This window comes from Aptenodytes patagonicus, chromosome 3, assembly GCF_965638725.1.
Source record: "Aptenodytes patagonicus chromosome 3, bAptPat1.pri.cur, whole genome shotgun sequence".
NCBI lineage: Eukaryota > Metazoa > Chordata > Aves > Sphenisciformes > Spheniscidae > Aptenodytes > Aptenodytes patagonicus.
Genome location: NC_134951.1, coordinates 130,756,786 through 130,781,642, shown reverse-complemented (window position 1 = coordinate 130,781,642; position 24,857 = coordinate 130,756,786). Strand labels below are relative to the sequence as shown.

The window sequence follows — 24,857 nt, the reverse complement described above, 5'->3', positions numbered from 1 at the left end:
AAGAACAGCGTGTCCTTTCAAACACCTAAATTTAAGCCGGCGATTTTGGTGCGTTTGCAGGGCTCACACGTGCCCGCGATTTTTTGGAGAGCCGTGACAGCCCCGGCTTCACCCCCTCTTTCTCCGAGCGCATTTTTCCCCCGTGAATCACGGCACCAGCCTCCTGGAACAAATCTCTTTCGACTTTGTCCTCGTTCCTATTGTTGTGAACGATCATCTAAGAGGTATTTGCGTTGAAGACACATTAGATCATCTCATTTTTGGCAGTCCGGCGCGGCACTCGTCAGTGGACATGGATGGAGAGAGGTGGAGTTTGCAAACCCTCCTCTCGCCACCGCCTCGGTCCCTGCGGCACCCATACCCCAGCCCCTCAGGGACGCCGGGTTGGGGATGCCACATCTCAGCCCTCGTCCTGCGGCACCGGCACGCGCTTACGGCCGATTAGCAAAGCTCCCCTCGGACCCGCTGGCATCCGTGCCGCAGAGGTGCCGCCAGCCGTAGGGCGCTTTTTTGTCTCCCACACGGAAATCAGAAGGGAGAAATTAGAGGGGAGGTGGAGAGGGATGAATAACGAGGATGGTGGGGATCCCCGTGCCGCCGCGGCATCCCGGTCCCCCAGCAATGGCCAGCGCTGGCCGGCTGCATGTCCCAGCCAGCCCTCCCTCTGCACTGCCCCAGCAGACTGTCACTGCTGGGGGAAGCGTGCAGGGAGGAGGGCTGGAGGAAAGGAGACGGTGCCCGGCTGGGGAGGAAGGATCCCGATGCTGCCGGCGCAGCCCCAGCAAGCTGAAAACCCCCCACTATCGCAAAGAAAAACAACCCCCAAAACACGCCCCCTCCCCCCGACAAGCAGCTGCTCACCGAACCCATTTTTAATTATACAGCACACCAACGGAAAAAAATGACTTCTTCTTCTTCTTCTTCTCCAACCCATTGTGATAAATGTTATTTCACTCAGCGCTGGCAGATAAAATCAAGTTTAAGCCGCATGCCTTAAATACGAGGCTTTATCTGAGCCGGGTTTGGAGCCTGACCTTTACTGCGGCGCGGTGCCGCGCTCTCTGCCGAGCGCCGCCAGCTTTCGGTGCCGGGAGCGCAGGAGCAGGCGCAGCACGCGAGGTGCCTCCAAGATGGCACAGAGGCCAGGGAGGAAGAGAGAGGAGGGAGAGGAGGAGGTTTTCCTGGCCGGGGATGGGAAGGAAGGCTGGAGGGGCTGGGGGATGGACGGGCGTCCCAGCAGAGCGGGACGAGCAGGCGGCACACGTGCGTTACGGCAGCCTGCGCCGGGGCGGGCAGCTGGGCACAGATGTGGTGAGAGCAGCCGTGGGACGTGCGCTGAGCTGCCACCGGGCTCAGGCACCTGCGGGTGACGTCACCAGCGCCGAAAAGCCCCAAACCCTGCCCACCCCGACCTCTCTCCCACCCAAAGGGTGACTCCGTTGGAGTGACCGGGCGTCACCTTCCCCGCGCCTCAGGTCCACGTCCCCTGTGCTGGGCAGGGACCAAACCCGGGTCCTCCACGTTCCAGGTGAGCACCGAGCCACCGAATTTAAAAAAAAAAACCCAAAACAAAATAGAGCCATTACTCCTCCATTCGCTTGTTCCATGTGGCTACTATGAACATGCAACAGTTACATATATAAAAACAGGTGGGTTTTATACATATGTGTGTGTGTGTGTGTATATATATGTTTGTTAAAGAAACGTCTAAACCACCTCCATGCGGGATGTCATTACTCTTCACCCATCCGCAGCGGTGATGGCGATGGCCCACGGGACAGTCCCTCAGCAGCAGCAGCCTCCTCCGGAGGCAGCAGTGGCTGAGAACGGTCCCGTCGTGACCCGAGTGGTCCCTGGGCTGGAGCTGGGACATCCCCCGGGGGCTGTCGCTTTGATTCACTGCTGGCCCGAAGTAATTTCTTACCCGGTTAGTGGGTATTTCAAGCTGGATGAAGTTATTTGTTGTCCCTGATGGGGCTGAGTGACATTGCCTTGGGTGACATTAATGCCTCACCTATGCGGGAACCAGGACCGCTGCTCCGTGAGCGTGCATCTAACTAATTAGCGAGGTGCCGGCAACTTTTAACAACCTCAAACTTTTTTTTTTTTTTTTTTAATGCCTTAAAACCTGCAATTAAGAAATTTGGCCCCGGCTGAGCAATGGCAGGGAGATGTCGCCAGCACCAAGGGCTCAGCCCAGGGGTAACTTGGCGATGGGTTGCCACCAGCAAGCGATGGAGGACCTGGGAGAGAGCAAGTGCCAGACCCCGGCTGGGGGCCCCGGCTCGCCACCGAGGCACGGCGCGATGGCAAAGGGTGAAAAGTGAGTAAACTTGGGGTTTCTGCAGAAGAAAAAGCGAGCCACCCACGCACCAGGAAATCTCTCCTCTCCGTGTGGGTGGTGGAGGCCCCAAGATGAGTTATCTCTAAAGGGCGACTCTGGGGATACCTAGAGATTTTCATCAGCGTGGATTCGGCGCGCGCCGAGGAGGAAATATCAGCGTCGCCAGCTGGGGCTTTGGGTTTTGTGTTGTTGTTTTTTTCAAAGCTCTTTTTTAGCAGCTCATTTTAAAATCGGTTAGAAAATAGGAGCCTCCACCCCCCCAGGTCGTCTCTCTGTGGACCCGTTCCCGTGGCCGTCACGCCGCCCGGCCCCTCCTGGGATGGTTTTACCCTTTATCCCTCCTGCTTCCTCACGGGATGCTCGTGCAAGGGGGTGGCAGGAGCAGGTGCCCGGCACGGGGGGCTTCTCTTTAAGGCTGTTTAACGGAAAATAAAAGGGCACGGGCAGCCTGAACCTGTCCCTGCACCAGTGCGGGCAGGCAGCATCGCTTTAGCCATCCCTACAAGCTATCCCATCTCAGACCTCCGGTCCTCACCGGGGCTCAGCTATAATCATTCATAGCGAAACTTCAAGCCCAGAATGATAAAACCAAGGCGATCGCAAGCAAAAATCCCACCTGGTGCATCACTGCAGGCATCCTTGGAGCTCACACCCATGCCTGGCTTCCCTGGGATGCTCTTAGCTGTTGAGCAGGAGCAGTGCTTGCAGGCAGAAGGGATGCTTGCCAAGCGAGGAGGGATGCACGGCGAGTTATAGCTAACACCTATTTACCATATATAACGATGTGAAACTCCTACACCCACGTGAGCTCCTTCTCCACTCGCGGGGGGGGCTGACATTTAAGCTGTAGAGGCTTCCACCCGGCTGGCGGCACAGCTGGCGGGGACACACCTGTACGGCAGCCGCTGCTAAAAAAAAAAAATCACTATCCCGAGGTGGGGCAGGCAGGAATTAGCATTAATTAGGGGCAAACACACAGGTAAAAAAACTCCATCGTGCTCATAACGCAGCGTGTGCGGAGTACTTTTCGGAGTACTATGAGACGAGGAACTAAATATATATATTTATTTACTATATATATAAAAACTTGAGCCTGGCAGAGGTTTCTGCATGGACAGAGAACAGCTGGCTCCAGCTCAGCTCGTAAGAAAATTAAACGGAGGAGGAAGGGGGGAAAAAAAAAAAGCAACCCCAGCATTGAATGTTTATATTTCCACCAGCTACAAGGAGGTTTCTCCAGCTGATCTGCCTCATGGTGCAACTTGCTACAGCTGACTTGTTAACCAGCTGCTTCATATCAAACCCGAAGGCTTTTCCATATGCCACAGAAAGCCTAACAAGAGGCAAAGCTGGCTGCGTTAAAGGGTAATCCAAGAGTTATTTGCCATAAAAGCAGGCAGAGGAGCCCCAGCAGCGGGGAGACGCTCCCCGCTGCTGGAAGGAGACATCCCGCCTCGCTGTGTGACATGGAAAAGATTTACCCAGAGTAAGGAAGGAGCAGTGCTGCCGGGTCTCCCGAAACGGCAGGCAGGTGGACAGGCAGCTGCGGAGCTGGATGGTTTTCAAGTTGAACAATTTAAGCAGAGGAAAAATACCCCTGAAATACAGCGAGAGGCAGAGAGATTTATGAAAGTCTGTTGTTTGTCTCCCTCCTGTGGATAGGTGCACGCATAAAATGAATGCCCTTCACCTCCCCCCCGGGGCCTCTGCTGATGAAACATCCTTTTTTCCTATCCGTTTCGCAGGACTGTAAACCGGGGCACTGCATGAACGCGGCTGTGAGCAGCATCAGGATTAACTGCATCCCGCAGGCTGCGAACTCCTCTGGAGCCCCTCTGAAGCGTGCCACCGCCAAGAGCGCTCTCCAGCCTCTCAATAGATTGAGATGGCTTGCGTGCAGTCTGAGCAAGGAGGATTTGTAGGCAGGAAAGCCAGGCTGACAAAGTCCAAATGCCGTATTTTTGCATGCCGCGCACACATCGAGCGCTAATTTCCCCGTGCAGCACTGCTGGCTCTCCTCTCCCCCACACGTTATCTTCCTTACAAACCACCCCAGGTCCCATAACTCCCGGTTACGGCTCCCCATTTTATCCACGGACGGGAAGAAGGTCCTCAGCGAGAGAAGCATCTTGGTGCTGGGATTGTCCCGGCGATCCTGGCACCTCGGCAGCGCGCTGCGCTGACGGCCATCCACTATTCGCCTTTTGCAAGGCACCAAGGCAGAGCGCCGCCAGCCTGCGAGGAGCAAAGCCCTGTACGTATTTAATCCCCGAGATCAATCGGCAGCCACAGAGGCTCGAGCGAAGGCAGCAATAAGCTGCGGTGCAATTTTGGCGTGGCCGGCGCAGCTCGCCCCGAGATGGGGCAGCCGGGGAGTTTTTGCCACTGCATGGGAATCCCAGAAGAGGAGGGGGAAGGCAGGTCGGGTCCAGCTAGGAAGCCCGCCGGAGCGAGCGTAGTTGTGGCTCCAGGGAAAGGTCACAGAGACTAGTTTTAGCAGCAAGTCTCGGCTTAGCAATGCTGAAGGATGCGGAGAAACAAAAAGAAGAGTCGCTCCGTGGCAAGGGGAGCTCGAGAGGTGCCGTCCATCCTTCGCCGTACCTATCGGCCATGTCCAGCTGCTGCTGGCATCCTTTTAAATGTTGGGCTGCAAGAACGAACACAGAGAACGAGTTTTCCTTTGAAGCAAGGCGAGCAGAGAAAACCTCCACCCGAGACGTTCGCTTGGTGTGAGCCGATGCAGAGATGCTGCTCCAGGCGATGTCCCTTCTCGCCCAAGAGCACAGCCTTTGCTCCCAAGTCAAGGAAGACAGCCCAGCGCAGATGCCGCCGCGGAGCTGGATTTCTTCGGAGTTTGTGTAATTCAGGTAATTCAAGTTGTTTCGACGTTTAATGTTTGACAAAATAGCTATAAAGTCAAGCCAAGCTCATGCAAACTCGAGTGAGCGACTTGCGTAGGCAGCAACGATTCAGTGCGTTGGCGTTTGGCCGCTGTAATTAAGAAACACGTAAAAATAGATGAAAAGGAATAGGGGGCACTTTTAAAGGAACACTTTCCTGGCCTTTTCCCAGAGTATTTCCACAACATCCTGCCACAGTAAGGGAAAACAAAACCTCGTAACGAACAGAAAATAACCCTTTCAATTCCAGTAAGGAACTGAATATTTGCCTCTTGGTTTTCCCCCGTCTCCAGTAATTGTTGTGGCTGGTCAGAAGTGAATTTAACCAAAGGGGCAAGTGTGATTTCAGTCCTATCCGATCCGAATCTAACCTGCGAACCTCGGTTTCTTTCAACCTAGAAGCTCCTGAGAGAGAAAGGGTAGAGCAGGAGGGCTGCGAAGGTAGGAGCCCCAAACCTCAAAGAATTGCGATACCAGCACTCCGAGCGCTGTTGCCCATCTGCGCATTTGTCTCGTCACCGAATTAAAACAGCGTTTTCTCCTGTTCATTAATTATCTGCAGCGGCTTTTTGGGGAGAAAGAGACCCGCAGAAAACTTGTCCTCCTTACACCTCCCGACTGTGGGTTTTTCCCTGATCAGGTGTGGAAAGCTACACGAGCTCACGCTCTCGTAGCCCACATTACACGCCATTTCACTTCCAGTTGCTGTCTTTACTTCTCTTAGAAGAGATTGCTGGACTCTTCCACGAGGGTAGGGTCTCAGTCTGGAATTCTGTTCCCATTTCCAACAGCTCGCTCCTCCCCAAAGGCTCGGTTCACCCTTCTTCGTAGCGGGAGTCTGAACTCAGCTTTGACCTTGCTTTCAGGTCAGAGCAGCTGACGTCCCGAGGTCCCTTCGACATGAAGGATTCAACGGGCTTTTTCAAAAATCCCAGGGGAGGTCGAAAGCAATTACTTCATCTGTACGCTACTTTTCACCAGCTTTTTTTCCCCTTAGAAATACACAATATTATAACAACTGTCTACAGTCTCCAGCATGCCCATGCCTCCCAAACTGGACAAGTTAAATTAACAAGTAATTTAGTGTAATTTTTTTCCACAAAAGCATAGAAAGATGCAAGTTATCATTCCTGAAGTTAACCCCAAGAACGTTTATTTTTAAAACGAGTTATTACAAAAAGATTTCACACCAATAAAATGCCAGTCCCCAGTAACTGTGCAAACTAACTGCTTATTTTCGCGACCGTTTGTGTTCTATAAGCAACACAACAAGTCTGTTCCGAAGGAACTTTATTTCCTTTGCATATGACTTGCAAAACAAGTCCTTCAGCCTTTTGCGCAAAACTCCTAGAGAAGGCAGGCTGTGGCAACTGGGGATGTTTAGCATGCTCTCAAAGAACTCTTTCCACAGGTCAGCGTTGGCAAGCCTGCAAAGGAACAAAAAAAACGCATCAAAAAAAAAATTTCTAAATTCAAGCTGTTAAAATACTAATTTCCCGTATTTACCCCGGCTCCCTCCCCAGTTAGAGGCTGGAGCAACTGCAGACATCGCTGTAACACAACGCAGCTTCCGTTGCGGCATGCTGCTTAGCGAACCAGTGGGATTTTTTCCTCGTTAGTTGTTGCTTCCTCCTTCCAGGCAGCCAGTAGCTGAGGGCGCCGTGCAATTCGCCACGTGCGCTGCCGAAACACTTCCTGTGACTAAGTCAGTGAATTCTGTGAAGCAGTTCCCATGCGCCGAACCCAGTTTTTAGGGCATCAAGAAGTGCACGCAAGCAACGCTGAAAGCTGTGACAGAAACTAACCTCAAACAATCCTGGTACTAATGACGCATCTTTCTAGACAAGGGAAGGTTTTGAAAAGATTTTTTTTGACACCAACCTTCTGAAGGCTCCCTCAGGCTTCCAGATACCGTTTTCGTTCTTCACTTGCATGTAGGTACCAAAGAGCATGCAGTAGACCGTTGCTGCAATGCCGAAGTAGTCTGTCTAAACAAAGTATAAACAAGTTTCATATTAAAAAAAGTGTATTGAGACCACTAATGGTTAGCTGAAAAGCACTCTGTGGAGCCAACAGGGCAAGCTCTGTAAGAAGAGGGTTCAGGATTGCGTTTTTAAAGCAACAAGCTGAAGCCACAACTCTGGTGCAAAAGTCTAATATTTCTATACTCCGTTTATTCACGCCAGATGCATGCAGTAACCTCCAAACGTTCAGGCTGCCTATGCAGTCTCATACCTGGTAGTTCCACGGTTTCTGCGTCAGCATTTCAATACACTGAAATCCAGATGTTTCACACTTTGCAGTAAATGCCGTTTCTTCAGGAAAGAGTTTCATGTCTATGCTCTGGCCCAAGTCAATGAGCGTCAAGCCATGAGAGAGACCATCTATGTCACATGTATCATTGTCCAGAAACCTTTGACCATGACGACAAGAAGCGATCACATAAGTATCAAGGCTACGATATCACGATACGCTGGCATCTCAGGTAGCAAAGGGAAATACTTGCCTTTCTCCAAGTATGAAATTGTCAGGTTTAATGTCACCATGAATGATTTTGCAGCTGTGGAGCTCTTCCACCATATAAAGAATTTTTACAGCAAAGTAGATTACAAGTGCTTGAGGCATCACCTTTTCAGGAAGCTTTTTGTAAATGTTTATGGCATTCTGTAAACAAAAAGATAGCGAAGAACCATCAGCTACACAGAAACAACTTGATATGGATTACAGGTCCATGTTGATAAACCCAGAATAGGTTCGCAACGAAGGTCCATCAAGTGGAGAGTAGAGGAGACATCTGAATATTGTAATATAATAGCGCTCCAAAAAGAATATAGATGTTCCAGAGCATGAGCTGATTACACTTACTAGCAGCGTTCCATAGTTGTAGAGCTCACCAACCAAAATGCTTCCATTTTGAAAGAAATGAGCAGAATAAAAGTGGATGTAGAGATGGCGTACACTTGGATTGAGCCTTTCTACCAGTTGTGTTGCTATATAGAACTCCCAAGGGTTGGCAGGCTTCTGGACCTGTAACCAAAAAGTTGATTTACTAGGGAAATCTATTAGCATTAAAGCCAGAGGTTCTTCTCAGGTTGAGGTTTTTTTGTTGGTTTTTTAATGGCAGACGAGGCATTTTTCCTCTTGACCAAATAAAATACTTGTATCTACAGTAATTAACCTCGGGTCGATACACTCAACGATTAATCCTCTTGAATCAAGACTTCAGTTACACACCACAATTCCATTCTGGCTTATACACTTTTGTATTATTAAAATGTCAGTCTTTCTGCAACATTGACGTTTCTGCTGGCAACAGACAGACATTTTGTGTAAGAGAGGCGGCTTTGAAGTCAAAACAGGAAAACCCTTCCGATTCCTTCCCCTACTATTTCCCCCGCTACACTGAATACCTGATGCTCAAAAAAACCTTAAGTGACCTTTACACGCTAGAAAGCTCTCAGTTAAGGTGTTAGACTAAGAAGATTTTTGCCGAAAGATTAAATGTTGCAGAAGGGATCCACAAAAAGATTCCAAAGGTAGGAAAAAAAGAGATCTGATGTGGAGAGGCTAAGGCTGTGCGTGTGTGTCAACTCAGTCACATAACCACGTTTCAGCCAGGCTGAAGTAACTGTACACGCGCCCTCTCAGCCAGCAGCAGATGCAGGGATGTGCACGACCTCGTACAACCCTCTTGGGCTAAGCTGACCTCGCAGTCGCACAGACTTTCCTTTTGGCGGCGGTTCGGATGTAAACACATGCTATCATCTGTTGCTCATTCCTGCACTGAGGCAGCCTGGAAGAAGACGGGGCAGAGCAGAGAGGGAACCGCTCACTCTACAATCGCCATCAAGACAGAGTGTGTTTATTATTAAAACCGTACCAGAGAGGTATCGCCCAGCAAAGCCTACGTACTAGCCAGCGGCCACCAAACAGGCTGGCTGCACAAAGTGCAAAAACGCTTGTGGAAAGCTAGTGGGCAATGTATCCGGAACAAGAGAGTGGCCCTTTCAGCGCGACCTAGTCGCGAGAGCAATTTTATCATCAATCCACACACGTTTTCATTTGCTGTGGATTAAGAGCACTTGCACAAGTAGCTGCCTTTGTTCAGCTGAGAAAGATAGCCTGGCTGTAACTCTGACTCCTTAGGATACTTGTGACTACTTTATAAAGAAAAGATGAAGAGGCAAGTCGGGTCAAGAGGATAAATAACTTCCCATGTAGAATGAATCAGACATCACAGCATTCAATCTGAACAAGGCTTTGAGGACAGACCAATATGCTTTACTTCTTATTTATAAATAAGAAAACTCGGCAGAATCCCCCCAGGGTAGGTGTCATTAGTATAAGACTCCAGAATTTTCCAGCAGAGCTATTCTGACTCAACACTACTTACCTTGAATATTACTTTCTGATTGTTTCTTGGGTTACTTGCATCCAGGATGGAAGCCTGATAGACTTGAGCAAAAGCTCCCTCTCCAACCAAGCAGTCCACATGGAACGAGCTGGAACCTGTAAGAGATTAACAACGTTAAGCCCTGCTTACAAACTTCACAGAAGAGACATCACCACTTGGAGAAGGGGAGGGAGAAAAAGCACCAGCCGTATACAAGTTATCGCTTGAACCCTAACACTAGTCTTTCTCTAGAGGTCTCTTCTTGCTAGCCAGCCTTTCCATAGAAGAGAGCCTGTACTCTTGAGAACATGGGTGCTGCAAAGTGCCACATACTAAACATCAGTGTTTCTATTTTAGTCTGACTCCCTGGAAGTAATCAAATTCCAAAGTGCATTCCTTAAAAAGTAAACACTAATGTTTGAGTCATACAAGTATGTTGCAATTACTGTCATACAGATTTTGTTGACACGGCACTGCTGCTGTTTTATACAAAGTTTGAGAGTTGTCTCACAGGTTACTAGGAAAGGAAAATTAGGAAAATTTCCTACTCAGAATGCCTAATCAAAAGAGACAAACAAAAAAAACACAGGTCTAATTTCAAATCTGGGGTTTAGATAATCTGGAAGCTATCTGGATATACGCGCAAGTAAACTGAATTAGAAAAATACTTCAGAGGCTCCCAGAAAAAAACCTTTAAAGCATTTCTTGAAGTGAAATGTTTGAAGTAGCTCTTACCCAGTGGGAGTTCAGTCTTCGGTTTGATGGGTGGAAGAGCAGATTTCCATTCAAAGTAGTTGGCATAGGTGTGCAGTGGTTTAGGAAGCTCTGATAAGAATTTGCAAATCAACTCCTTATCCCAAGGGTTCTCAACAAGGACTTCATGGAAAGTAGAAAAATATTTAAGCCGTAAGGAAAGTGTCATTTCAAAGAGGTAACACAAGCTTATTAAAAAAAACCCACAAAAAAAAAATCAAAGAGGGCTAAGTTAGTATTCCTCAATTTTGACAATCCAGCTTTTATACCTGTGTCTTCTCTATTAAAGTTGCCCACAAAGACAGATGTTTCGGAAGTATTTGAGCCTCAACTAGCAAAGAAGCCTTAGGCACTCCCGAGCGCTCCTGTACTTCAGAATATCTTTGGCATCACATAATACAGGTACGACCCACACTTGCCCTTCCTTACATCACTCGTACATACGCAGCGATCTCCTTGCAGGAGCCACAAGACAGTTCGCTCGCTGCAGTGACCACCTTCGTGTCGGAACAAAGCACTGCTGCAAGAAGGTGACACTGCTCCGGTCTCGGACTTGACGGAAGAAAACTGTAGGCAACGCTCTGTACCTGCAGCTCTCGCACTCCGGGCTGTCCTGTCCTGCCCAGCTCCAGACAGCTTTTCATGGGAAATTTTGTCCGCCCCAAAAGACGAGGAATATTCAGTTCTGCTTGTGGCAGTCTGCTCATGTAATCTTTGAGAAGCAGCTGTAGCAATTCCTTGAATTCCATTTCCTTGTTTCAAGACATTTCCTTGAAGCTCTCCTTGTTCTGCAATGTGTTCAAGAGCAGGGCTACATATTTAAAACAAAATATTATTAATTGACAGTACTGCCATGGTATTTTTGTATCTTCAGCAAGCAAAAATGTGTCAACTTTGGCCATAACCAACATTAAGATGAATAAAATGGACATTTCTTAAGAAAATAAGATCTGGTCATATCATGCTACCCACAGTCTAATAAATTTCAAGTTCATTGGCCAACAAGTTCAGCCAATATTGAAAAGAAAGCAGTAGCTTTACACACACAGACATTAAAACTTTCTGGATGGTTAACTTTAAATTTAAACATGTCAGAAAACTTAAATCGTAGGAGCATTTTCAGGGGCATTATCACCGTGCTCAGGTTCATTTAACTCCGCAAAGGGCCGAGGTGTATGCTAAGCAGAGTCAGTCTGACACAAATACGTCAGCTCTAGATCACCTGGAAAACTTGAATCAAGAGCAGCATAGCAGACCTGCCTGCTCAGGCACAGATTTGCCTAGCGCTCTCAAGCCTTGAAAATCTCAGCAAGTCACGACATACCTCAGCTTCTTCGGTTTTGTCTGCTTGTGCTGTTCTTCAGAAAGCTCCAAATCCATTTGCGGCAAGTCATCCCCACAGGCTGAACAAAGGGAGTAGCAACAATAGCAAATATTTATTTTCCCCAAAGGCAAGCACATTTAGAGTATTCTTACCAAGACAAGAAGGTTAAGTCACACTGCAGCTGTGAAAGTTGCTAAGGTGTCACAAGAGCTAGGACTGAACAAGCCTATTTTAAAATATATAAGGAAAGACAACGGCTTGATTTCTTTAGGGAGTGTATTCCAAGACTAAAGAGGGGCAGACAAGCATAAAGGTGCCCCCAGAAGAAGGCGGCGCTGGGGCTTCAGTCGATTTTTTGACTATTTACAACCCCTTGGAACAGTTCAGGACAGCAGTTCTGCAGTACAGTCGAAGTCTCTCTTGTCCCCCGCCACCTTCTCTTATTCCCCCAATTAAAAATTCTCAGAAGGCTTACATGCTGGCCAGCCCGTGCTCCCAGCTGCTGTTCTGCAAGGAGTTTGTATTCAGAAGGGGCAGCAGTGGGAGCCATACCTAGGCAGCATTTGGCAAGGCCTGCGAGGTAACCGGGGCACAGAAATGGAGTTACGTAGTACCGAATTAGATGCTCTCAACCTGAAGTATTCGTTATTTTACCTTTGTCCTCCAAAGCTTGTCGTGAATGTGCCGACAGGTAATTAAATGGTGTTGATACAAGCTGGGCAGCTCGTGCAAAGTCTCTTGTGTTGTTTGGACTGGGAGCTAACGTTTTATTACTACTTGGTACATTCCACACCGTATAATCATCCCTCAAGAACTCCGGTGTCCCTGTTTCTTCCTAGACAGGAAAAAAAATACATAAAGATTTAAAACTAAGCCATCAAAACTATCCTGCCAGAGCTGCGCTGCGACCTACTAGCAGCCTCTGCAGTCAGTTTCAATAACGTTGAGTCTGCCTGTGTCAACTTACAATATTAGAAAAATAAAAGAATGGCAATATAACCTAAATCACAGGTTTACATAGTTTCGTATCAGACCTGAATGTTGGCAATAATCAACATCACAGCAAAATGCTGGACAACAAAAAATGCCGTAAGAGTCTGAAAAAGCCTGTCTCGTTACTTAGCGATCGCTTATACCCAAGCAGCCCGGCGCTTTACGCATCTCCTTGGCTACGAAAACTGTTAGGTGGTTATTAGAACATTCGGTGTCTCTTGCTCCCTGCCCTTCCTCCTCCAAACAGATGCCAAATCTACATACCAACCGCAGTCGGATTTGTTCTAGAGAAAGCTCTCCACTGTTAAGCTCCTAGAAGCTTTGCGAAAGTTAACAACTGAAAAAGCTCGTCCCATTGGCAGGAAACGGGAAGGGGTATCTAGACTTCAGCTAGGTATCATTCATAAGAATGCTCAGCATCGGGATAGAACAAAGGTAAATACAACCACCTCCGATATCCCCTATAACTACGTAACCCATTTTCAAGGCTAATTCTTGCAATAAGACCAAACACTCACTTCTGCACCCGCTGTACAGTCAGTCAAGGGACGTCCTCCAATAGTTCTGGGCTCTTCTGGCTTGTTTTTATGCTGCGGGATCCTGACAAAACAGGTAGTTTAGAATAGCTTTTCCCCAGAAAGTTTCCCAGGCAGACTGATCATAACAAAGACTCGTTGTTTTTAATTATTTTTGTAAAGAATCCCATTTGCAGATACTTGGAGAAGTCGCAGTAGCTCGAAGAAACAAGCTATCCACAGTTACCCAGAAAATTAAGCATCTCAAGCACACTGTCCAAACAGGAAAGTTGCGCAATTCCACAGAGGAGCAACTACAGCTTTCTCATGCCACTTCCACACAGCTGCTAGTGATTGTATTCAAGCCAATCCTGTTACTGCAAATACAGTCACAGCAAAATTGTATGGAATAGAAGCAATCCGATATGTAAGTCTTAATAAACTGAACTCAGCTATTACTTTTTTCCTCCTTACCCGCTGTTCTCTTTTTCATTCTCATCTTCAAAGATAGAAAATGCAGGCAGGACAGGGGCAACAACATTAGCTTTCAGACTTCCATCAGGCTCTTAAAAATAAAAGGATAACCAATATTATCTTCACCCAATGAAGATTATATAAACAGTCACGTTTTCACCCCTAACCAGGCAACTGATGGTCATGGCTATATCCAGCTAGGCCAGGAGCATCCTCAGAATTGCCACTCAATTCATCCCTCCTGTAAGCTCTTGGAAACGGGGAAGATTTTTCCGTCTCAAAACCAACCGAGACTGGCCAGGAGTACAGAAGCCTTCTCGGCTGCATCTGACCAGTTGTGAAATATCTCTGTGCTCACTCTTGTAAGCCACTGCTACTGCCTGGTTTTCAGACAATTTTAACTGTTACGATAAGATGGCAGTTCAGATACCAACACCCAGCCTGCAAAATGTTTTAGAAAAAGCTTTACTCATATGAAGTACCAGCTGTGCCCTTTTCAAAGTTAGGGTTCAAATACCAGAGAGGTCTCTACAGAGAAGCAACGTGTTTAATACGCACATTAAGAGGCTTGCTAACAGTAAAGTGCTTCTGCTGTTCTCAGACTGTGCATCAAAATTTAGAACCTGTTGGTAAATTAAATTCATTATCAGGGAAGAAGTGGCTTCTTCGCTCCAACACCTAATCAAACAACTACTTATCTCAAAATTATGAGGACTGGTGGGAGGGGTAAACAGGAAATAAAGGAGTGAAATATCACGGACTGAAAAAATAAGTAGTACTTACCACTTCTTCTGCAAAAGACTTCAAATTGTTCCTCGCTTTCTTCAAGAGGAGATGCTTCGGGCAAGATGGGCGTTTGAAACATATCCATGAGAAATCCTAAAAAAGAAATAAAAGCCACAAGAATATCACCCCCAGTGAAAGAAAAGAAATTTTCAGAGGTTCTTCCATTGTGTAGTAGTCAAATCAAATGCCAATTAATTATTACCATTTGTCAAATGCCAATAACCAATTATTTCTTCATACTGCATTTGCACACTCCAGACAACTGAACAAACCCTGGAAGGTCCAACTTGGCCAACACATACTCGCTGGCGCCATGGCCTCCTTTTTTTTTTTTTTCCCCTCTCCAAGATAGCATTTCAAGTTCTCCTAAAGGAACAAATTCTCCTTTATCTTCTTAGACATTTGGAAGACTAGTGAATACCACAAGCTGGTTTTTTAATTATTATTTTTACAGATATATATTCAGCTGCAGCAGTTTACTACACGGTAGCGGTTAACAGGTTTACTATCAAAATAGAAGAGCGTGGCAGAAGAGCACAAAAGGGATAGAACGGTATCGGGTTATTATTACTCCACAGCTGACATCAGAAATACAACTGCAATTTCCCTTTTAGGATTTTGAAAAAGCAACATTTAGAATTAACAATGTCCATTAAATAATCAAAGACCTTTTGCATAAGTCACCCTTATTTCAGCTCTGGGGGAAGCTCAACATCAACCAGAGTTGACTTATTAACTTCCTCACATTCTTCCACATTAGTCCATTGTAGGTCACCACCTCAGGCACAGGAGTCCCCGGCAGTACTGAGAAGAGCAGCTCAGCGCACACGCTGCCCAAAGCAGCCTGGCAGGTGTACCGTCAGTGACTTATCCAGGAGTTTACAGGATGCGGCTGCTGGGACGTTATCAAAGCATCTATTTCTGGTCAAAAGCTTTGGGTCATCCAGACAATCGCAAAAGAAGAGTACGGATTTAATTTTATTTTCCTCTTTGATTGAACGGTGCACGTGCCCATCACTAGATAGCCTCCTTGCGTATTCGGCTCCGCTAAAATTACCAGGCAAGATCCCATTAACTCCAGTGAAACTAGCACGTTATTCCAGATGCTTACCCAACGCTTCCTTCGTATGAACCGTAGGTGAAGGCTGCACTTTGAACGGTGTTGCCTGCATTGCTCCTCCCAGCGAGGTGTTTGGGGTAGCTTGAGAAGCATTGCCAGAAGCAAAGGAAGAATTTCCAACTCTAGATGCTAGAAACGAGAACAGCGAGATCATTTCTGAAGCAGCCCGGGATTGTTTATTAACGTTTCAGTAACTAGCAAAATGTTAGTAAGAGAAGTAAACAAGATGAGTAGCAGAACGACAACCCAGAATTTTGGGAGAGCAGATTTTGGCTTGTTCAGAGATCTGCTTGGCAGGTTCCCAAGGGAGAATGCCCTGAAGGGCAAGAGGGACCTTGGACAGCTGGGTGGCCTCTGAGGACTCCGTCTTCAATTCACAGGAACGACCCATTCTGACACAGAGTCAAGCAGGCAGGAAGCCACCAAGGACAAACAGCGAACTCCCGGCTGAGCTCAAACAAAAAGGAATTGCACAGAAGGTGGAAACAGGGACTGGCTCCCTGGAAGGGACACAGAGGCATTGCCCAAACATACAGGGATGAAGTTAGGAAAATCAAAAAGCTTAGCTAGGGTTGGAACTAGTAGCCACGTGCTATTGATCCCCAGCCAGTAACAGTCATACCAATAGCATCAGTCTTTGTCAAAACTGGGCTTATTACCTTCTTTCACGTCCACAGAAGTAGTTGGTCCAGTGGATCCCTTGTTAGGGTGCCTTCAAAGGAAAGATTAAGAACATGAGCTTGAAACTATTATTTAAATCCCAGCTTCAGTTCAGGACTTAGCAGTAATGCACTCTAAGCAGTAAGGAGGCATTTCCCAGTCTAGAACAAAGAAAACATCCCAGACAGGCAGCAACTAGTGATCCTATTTCTTCCCCCCCACGAACGACTCTTTTTAGTCACACAAATGAAGCAAGTGAGAGACCCTTTAGAATATTATTAGGGACTGCCCCCAGAAAGTTTCTCATACAGTTGCTACAGGTATAAAACCTTGAAAGACAGCAGAGCCCTTTAAAAAGGTTAAAATGCTGGCATTAATTACTCTTCTTGGACGCAGTTTGCCTCCAAGTAACTCCATAATATGAGTGAATGACAACTGGTTCCATTTCCCCTTGTCGGCCAAGCCTACGCAGCCATGCTTGCTTTGCCAACCTAGGTTTCTTCCTCCGTCCCCCAATTTTGTTTCCTGTATTAGCTAAGTCACACAAGCAAGAGTGCGGAAGATAAACGCAAGCACTTCTTTTCTTCTCTGGAAACCTTCACGGCCAAGATGTCACGTATGGGATCTGCATGAACTAAGCACATCCTGTTGTTTATTTCAGGCATGCAGGGACAGCAATGCTGAATAATTACTTCAGTTACACACTGAATTTCCTCTTAGTCATTACAATTAAAACACAGGGTTAAAGGAATTAAAAACTGAAGTGAGGACTGTAAGTTACATAAGTTTGATCCATGTCTAAATATCAGTTTCCACAGGCTACTTCAGATATTTTTTCCAGAAGAGAAAGAAAGAGACTTTTTTTTTTTTTTAGTTAATTCTCAGCTGAAGCGTAGATACTGAAGACTGCACAATCTGCAGAGCAAGAATTAGCCTGTTTATACGTACTGTTCTCCAGTGCTCCAATTAAGAGCCAAGTCAGGATGTGCCCGTTCCCGAGCTGAAACATTATTGAATGGAGGGCGTAACAAACTGTTCTGGAGTTCTCCAAGCTCTAGCCGAGTTTTGACTGCATCCTTCTTGTATGTTGCTTCCCACAGGGAGGTCGACGTCATCCAGCGGCCAACGGGTTTCACTGACTGCAGTGTAAGAGCAGAGGATGATAAAGTACTTGATCGAGGCTGGTCTGGCACCAGACCTTGGGCGTTCTGCAGATCTGAGCTTTGACAAGATGCCATCCAGTTCTGCTGTAGACCTGCACCGGGCGTCATGTGTGGATGCACCTTTAGAGATGAGAAATGTTCTTTTATGCTCAAAAACCCCCACACAAGTATAGCCATTGCCATTTTCCCTTTTATTTCTGCATAACTAGAACAGTTTTCCATGCATAAGAGAACTTTCATATGCAACTAAAACTAAATCGTGGAGAAGCAAAAATGAACTTTTGGGTTTAACAATTAAAATGTATTTCATCAAGTATTTAAAGCTATGCCAGGTATCTGTACTAGTCAGGTATTGCAGCCTGAACTTCCAGATTTAGTTAACAATCTACTCTGGTTACTGTCTAAAGCACGGTTAAATTTTGTGAGATAGAATCTTAGAATCATAGAATCTTTTAGGTTGGGAAAGACCTTTAAGACCATCAAGTCCAACCGTTAACCCAGCACTGCCAAGTCCACCACTAAACCGTGTCCCTAAGCACCACATCTACACGTCTTTTAAACACCTCCAGGGATGGGGACTCAACCACTTCCCTGGGCAGCCTGTTCCAGTGCTTGACAACCCTTTTGGTAAAGAAATTTTTCCTAATATCCAATCTAAACCTCCCCTGGCGCAACTTGAGGCCGTTTCCCCTCGTCCTGTCGCTTGTTCCTTGGGAGAAGAGACCGACACCCACCTCGCTACAACCTCCTTTCAGGTGGTTGTAGAGAGCGATGAGGTCTCCCCTCAGCCTCCTTTTCTCCGGGCTAAACAACCCCAGTTCCCTCAGCCGCTCCTCATAAGACTTGTTCTCCAGACCCCTCACCAGCCTCGTTGCCCTTCTCTGGACACGCTCCAGCCCCTCAACGTCCTTCTTGTAGTGAGGGGCCCAAAACTGAACACAGTATTCGAGGTGTGGCCTCACCAGTGCTGAGTACAGGGGCACCATCACTTCCCTACTCCTGCTGGCCACACTATTTCTGATACAGGCCAGGATGCCATTGGCCTTCTTGGCCGCCTGGGCACGCCGCCGGCTCATGTTCAGCCGGCTGTCAACCAGCACCCCCAGGTCCTTTTCCGCCAGGCAGCTTTCCAGCCACTCTTCCCCAAGCCTGTAGCGCTGCATGGGGTTGTTGTGGCCGAAGTGCAGGACCCGGCACTTGGCCTTGTTGAACCTCATCCAGTTGGCCTCGGCCCATCGATCCAGCCTGTCCAGGTCCCTCTGCAGAGCCTTCCTACCCTCGAGCAGATCAACACTTCTGCCCAACTTGGTGTCGTCTGCAAACTTACTGAGGGTGCTCTCGATCCCCTCGTCCAGATCGTTGATAGAGATATTAAACAGAACTGGCCCCAATACCGAGCCCTGGGGAGCACCGCTTGGGACCGGTCGCCAACTGGATAATTTCTTGAGGACTGCTCCTATTGATCATAGTACATACATACCACCGTTTTATTTGGTTCAGCTGATGTCGTAGATGCTGGTTCCAGTCTAGTTTCCTCCAAGCTTTTGGTGAGCTGGGTGAGCTGTTCCAGCTTCTGCTGCAGGGCTTGCAGTTCAAGGACAGCTGACTCTTTTTTCCTTATGGAGTCTCTCTCTTCTTCTTCTAAGGATTAAACAATGATATTAAGCAAAACAGTTAATCACTATCCAAATGAGTTTCTCAATACAGACATTAGAAGCTGCTGGAATTTAAAATTTAGATATACATCGTCTGTGCAACTGTAGGATGACGCTCAGATCTAGAGGCATAAGTCTGGGAGAAGCAGATATTTCCCACAGGACTCAGCGCCTAACCTCTCAGTCCTCATCCCTCAAGGGAGGGCTACGCAACACCGTCTCAGCACTGGCCTGGCAACCAGCGGCAGCCCTAATGCTTTTTAGCAGAGTTCACAGGCTAGCCTACCTCTCGCCTGGTGTGTACTTGTGGCGCCAGACTCAACCACTTGTTTGCATCTTCCCTCCCGCTGAATCTCTCCCTTTTCCACTGACTACAATTTATCCATTTCTGCCTTTACCAAATGAGATGATTACTTCTTTCGTCCAGCAATATCCCCCGGCAACTTCCCCCCCGCCCCGGGTAAATGGTCAGATACACAGCTAACTCACTTCTGAGCAGCTGCTCTTTATTTGCACTCAGTTTTGGATTTTGCTTCTCTAAGACTTAATTTGTCTATTTGAAACCCGCCTACTTTTCCTCCAAAATGTCACCATTCAGCAAACAGAGGTATTACCTCCAATTACAAAACTTTGCCCCGAGGCCATCCCAGCTACAAGCGTGCCATCGCTGGCTATACAAGGGGCATCCCACGGCTACGTTTGCCAAGAAGGCCAAGCGAAGACAGAGTGTCACTCTTCGCTCCAGCACGCCTCCGATTGACTTGGGCCGAGGACAAAGCGTGACATCATACATAACCACGTGATGGTTTAAAGCATACTCTGGGCCCTCCCTGATTACAGCCTACTGATAGGAACCAAGATGCTCTCAATCTTGAATGACAGGTGGCAGAGAGCCACAGCTAGAGCTCACATCAGGGTAACTAGTACGGCTAAGAGCGGCTCACACCTTCCTCCCGTTTCCTCCGAAGAAACGCCACTCTCTATGAAAATCTAGGTTTGAAAAGGCAAACCCAAGGGATGAGCTTAAACAGTAAATACCGATCTCGGCCATTTGGCATGGTTACCCGACGCTTCCAAGCTCACCCCACCCTGTTTCTGTACAGGGATGCTAACTTGGGCTTTGAGGAAGTTTTCAGGCTTCAGTAGAGAGGTTGAAAAGTCAAAAGAAATGAGTGCAGCCAAGTACTAGTTTGCCAAGAACATGAGAATGTTTCGGAAATAGCTAGATGGAAAGAGAAGAATACCCCATTCTTGCTGTCTTCTGAGGCGCTCATATTTCTTGAAGTATCTCTTGGCTCTTAGCTCCTCAAATGAAAGTTCAGAGCCTTCACCTATGAGCAGGTTTTTATCATACATTGCAACCTGCTCACATTCAACAACGGTAGATGACGACTTGGGAAGAACTTCAGACTTGGAGATGTACGTAACGTACTTTCTGTGAGGGAAAAATAAGAAAAAGCTCTATTCAAGTTTATTGGATTTATTCTGGGAGCGTGTTAATTTTCCCACAGTGTGACTCTAAAAAAAACCCAGACACTTACACTTCTTCTCTTCCACCAGAAGAACAGGACTGAGTACCAGCAGAATCAGGACCCTAGAGCCGGGCAGAGGAAATAAAAAAAAAAAAATAAAAAAAGAGAAAGAATTCCAGTATTATAGTTAACCATCCATTTTGACAAGACCAGCAACCACGAAGCCCCTAATATTTAATTCTGATTGGAGAGATGACAACTCAGACCTCGGGCGTGTCAAGAACAGATCAGAAAGAGAGCTCTACGAGTCATCAGAGCCTGAGGAAGTTCATCCTGAAGAATTAGCCTTATAACAGTTCGCCGTAATCTCTGAGAGCTTTTGGAAGACAAAGAAGATCCCAGAGAACTAAGAGACAGATGTAGTTCTGGAAACTGCAGTCCAGAAGGACGCTGGAACTAGTTGAACAGGTAGTTTCTATTCCAAAAAACAGGAACGTAAGCTACAGATCACTTGGGTTTGTTAAGAACAGACTGGGTAGCCTCATCGGGTTTCTTTCCTTGACAAACTGTCCAACCTCGGGGCTAAGGAACAGGCAGCAGACATAGTAAGTTTTACGCTCTATTCCATCATCCAAGATCTCTTTCAGTATTTGCGGGCAATACCAAACAGAGAGAGTCACGAGCACTTCAGAAAAACAGGACCAAGCTGAGAAAGGTTACATCAGCTTCCTACCCGCAGTCTTCCAGTCTTTAATTTCACCCCCCGTTCACCTTTCATCTGACTGCGCCAGAACGGCTGTGCAGAATTGTAACTAGCCTCGCCAAACCTCAGAAGAGCGAGAGTGCTGCATTCCGGTGCTTAGCTAAAACGAGTTACAAGTAGTACAGTTTCTTTTTTTGGTTGTTTTATTGTGGGGACGGGGGTGAAGGAAGGTGACTACAGCGTGACGGGATCTGGACTGTAAAGTTAACTCAAGATCTCCACGAAGTACGAACGGAACCTCAGCTGGAACTTGTTAGAGACTGGCCTGGCACGCTACAGAGGGGCTCACGAACTGCGATAAAGTCATCTCCTAGTCATTTCCCAGCTCAACAGACTGACTTCTACAAGAAGCCACCATCCCACTGAGGACCAGCCCGGAAACTTCTCTTGCTCTGACATTATATTTTATTTGTTCTTAAAAAGAGTATTTAAAGAAGTATCTGGAACTTCATGAAAATTCAGTGTAGGCAATTTCCAAGAAGCGTGACCGGCACCGAATCTATCGATAATATTATTCCTCTAAAGAATGCTAACCAGCTGGATGGATCACGCTTTGCCTGTGATTCTGGAAGTGTGTCAAGCGGCTAAGAAATGTCCCCCAACGCTTCCCAGTTGAGGTATTTCTATGAAGATGTGACGCTTACAGCATAAAAACATCAGTGACGTTTTTGAGATACAGTTAGTATACTTTCAGATATAGTTAGTGTATTTTATCTTTCTTATTCGGTCAAGTTCATCAATCTAAACTTTATGTGAGGGCTCCACATTTTTCCCCACAATGTCAAAGTCGCTTATTAATAGTCATTTACCTGATTTTTGCAAGCGTACACTGGGTCGTTAGGATTTGAAACACCTTTTCGAGGCGCCATTTGATTTGCAGCATGCGAAGTTTGAAGTGGTTTTATAACAGCAGCACCTGGGCCAGATAATATAGGTTTGCATTAATCAGTAGAAATAATTTTTTCATTTATGAATTTCTATTAACTTTAAGCGTTGGAAAACTAATACCTCGTTTTGAATACACTCCCCTTAAGAATTTTAAATACGGCCAGGAAAATGGGGGGAGGTGGAAATCAGTTTCTACAGGAAACTTATTTTCTTCAGTGACAAAACTCACTGATCGAGGTAAAAGATTCATCTCATTGAGCTACAGCTCACAGGCAGGTATCTTTAGCCTCACCTTGCAAAGGAGGATTCCGAGGATCATAATTCTGCAGCCAGCTAAATTGCAAGAAATGTCAGTTATTATCATGACGTCACCTGTCCCTCATTCCTCCCCAACCCCCAGGGAACCCTTGATTTCCTTGTACAGTCATCATGCCATGAGACGCAACGCTAAGAATCTCAGGTTAGTTACAACAGGACACTTATTCCTGTATGTGGACGTAACCTGTTAGCTTCATATTCGCAAAAATAAAAGAGCCTGCAATAGGCAGCAGTATATGGAAGTTGGGTTCTTGTTTTATCATCACCAGAGGGGACGCACATCATCGTGATAAGCACCAGCTCCAGCGCTTCCAACAGCTAAATGCTAAACTCCAACAGGCACCCACTCTCAGCTACGTACCGTGCGATAAGCACAAGAAACTGGATATACGTATAGTTGTCAACATATCCCCAAGATGGACTAAAAATCAGGAGTTGATGTCCGATTTCACTGCAGTTCCAGCTACGGCCGCAAACCAAAATCAAAGAGGGTCCAAATCAAGCAGCAGCCGAAGTATGCATTCGGCCGGCAGTGTTGATAGAAGCACAGGCAGCTACAGGGCGAGCTACAGCCAATTAACGCACTCTGGAAAGCATACAGATGTCCCTCACTTGAAAAGCCGGGCGTCGTTAGCGTGGCCAACTTGCTTGAGCTTCCAAGCACTGAAGCTCACTCGCAGTATTTCCAAGGTAGGCTGCCTGAAGCAGGCCAGGCTACGCACCTTTACAGTTCGGATCGACTTAACAGAGACTAGACAGGAAATTAATCAATTAATTACAGGATTTTCTTTCGGGGGCCCTACTTCGCTGAAGACACTCTGGTACGGCTTTTCTCAATACACCCTCCAAAACATCCAACAAATATTGAACAGCAAAGAAGTGTTGTTAAGCTTCACACAAATACCTTTGTGTTACCTTTCACAAAAATAATCATTGGTCTACCTCTGCTACAGCACAGGGCATATGCACACAAGAAAGAAAAAAAAAAAAGTTAGCCGTACGCTATCCGAATAGCTCAACAAGTAAAAGACGCGTCAGGATTACCAATACAGCTGTTGCAAGTTCTCTCGTGGCTGTGCCTGGTTGTGAAGTCCTTTCTGCAGGACAGCTCCCGCACACTCCACTTTGCCTTCGTTTACAAGCTGCTGAGCCCACGCGACGTAGAAGTCGGATGCCTTTGCACCAACTCCCTGTCCATACAGGTAGTCAAAGTACTGGCAAGGAGAAGTGATGAACTGCGCCTGCGTAAGATACAGATGCACGAGCCATAAGCGCCTTCAGAAACATCCAAGGAAGTCGCAGGCAAAAGAAACCAATAACAATTTCTTAGTTACCACCATAAGAAAGCATTATTTTCTGAAGATAAAACCAGCCGGCAGATAAGATGCCTCTCACAAGCTAACAGCTTAATAACACAGCTTTAAAAAAAAAAATACGCTATCCTTCAGCAAGACTGAAAAGTTCTCAGAGCTCCTGCAGAGAGCAACGCATCTGAATCCTGTGCCGCGTCCCTGAGGGCTCCCTTTCCTCCCACGGCTCTTTGCAGCCACAGGACTACAGAACGGCGGGACAACTTTAGTTTTTCGGGACGGCTTCCTTCCCGAAGGAGCAAACACCTACCAGCTTAACGCAGTAGTTGACAAATCTTGGATCCCCGCGGTACCTCGCGTCACTTAGGAACGCCTTCACGAGCTGCTCCAGGAGGCCGGGCAAGCGGGTTTGCTGTTCTTGGAGGGGCAGACATCCTTCTACCCACCGCGCGTACCTGAAATACACTCCAGCAAGTCACAGGCCTGCCGCGCGCCAGCGGCGACGCCAACACCCGGCCCACGGGCGCGCTGACCTGTCCCACGGGTCCAGCGGGTCGGTCCCTCGGTAGTTCCGTATCTGAGCCTCGTAGCTCCTGCAAGGCGAAGGGGGCAGGTCAGGCCGGCCCCAGGGGAGAGGGCCGCAGCCCTGCCCGGGGTGGTGGTGGGGGGGGGGGCGGGCACACAACGCCCGGGCAGCCCTCGGGCTCGGCACCGCCCGGCGAAGGGAATAACCGCTCCCCTGCCACCGCCCGCCCGCCCCTCCGAGGCGTTAACGCCCTCACAGCTCCGGCGGGCGAACCGCCCCCGGGGCGAAGGCCGAGGCCTGCGCCCCTCCCTCTCCCCTACGCGCCCCCGGGGCCCCTGCCGCGCCCCCCCCCCCGCACGGGCCCGGGTGAGCCCAGCACCCCCTCGGCATCCCCCCGGCACCCCCCCGGTCCCCCCGGGGCGGGGGTCCCCGCTCACCGCGCGGCCCCGTCCATCGCCCGCCCGCCCTCAACCGCGGCCGACGATTCAAACTCGCCGCGC

The 24,857-nt window shown here is 47.6% G+C and overlaps 1 protein-coding gene across 1 annotated transcript in view; it reads right to left on the bottom strand.

Moving 5' to 3' along the window:
* Positions 1-6,373: 6,373 nt before the first annotated feature.
* BUB1 (BUB1 mitotic checkpoint serine/threonine kinase) overlaps positions 6,374-24,857 on the bottom strand; it is a 35,310-nt gene continuing 16,826 nt past the window's right edge. The window contains exons 18-41 of the mRNA XM_076335218.1: positions 24,365-24,424; positions 24,142-24,286; positions 23,566-23,762; positions 22,496-22,536; positions 22,125-22,231; positions 20,622-20,674; positions 20,325-20,515; positions 18,906-19,066; positions 17,211-17,545; positions 16,262-16,314; positions 15,594-15,731; positions 14,483-14,575; positions 13,697-13,787; positions 13,226-13,307; positions 12,369-12,549; positions 11,715-11,793; positions 10,978-11,201; positions 10,373-10,513; positions 9,638-9,753; positions 8,110-8,271; positions 7,751-7,908; positions 7,480-7,657; positions 7,126-7,232; positions 6,374-6,671 (exon numbers count right to left, since the gene is read on the bottom strand). Of these exons, the coding sequence (XP_076191333.1) occupies positions 6,476-6,671; positions 7,126-7,232; positions 7,480-7,657; positions 7,751-7,908; positions 8,110-8,271; positions 9,638-9,753; positions 10,373-10,513; positions 10,978-11,201; positions 11,715-11,793; positions 12,369-12,549; positions 13,226-13,307; positions 13,697-13,787; positions 14,483-14,575; positions 15,594-15,731; positions 16,262-16,314; positions 17,211-17,545; positions 18,906-19,066; positions 20,325-20,515; positions 20,622-20,674; positions 22,125-22,231; positions 22,496-22,536; positions 23,566-23,762; positions 24,142-24,286; positions 24,365-24,424 (3,289 nt within the window). The 3' untranslated portion in view covers positions 6,374-6,475. The remainder of the gene's footprint in view (positions 6,672-7,125; positions 7,233-7,479; positions 7,658-7,750; positions 7,909-8,109; positions 8,272-9,637; positions 9,754-10,372; positions 10,514-10,977; positions 11,202-11,714; positions 11,794-12,368; positions 12,550-13,225; positions 13,308-13,696; positions 13,788-14,482; positions 14,576-15,593; positions 15,732-16,261; positions 16,315-17,210; positions 17,546-18,905; positions 19,067-20,324; positions 20,516-20,621; positions 20,675-22,124; positions 22,232-22,495; positions 22,537-23,565; positions 23,763-24,141; positions 24,287-24,364; positions 24,425-24,857) is intronic.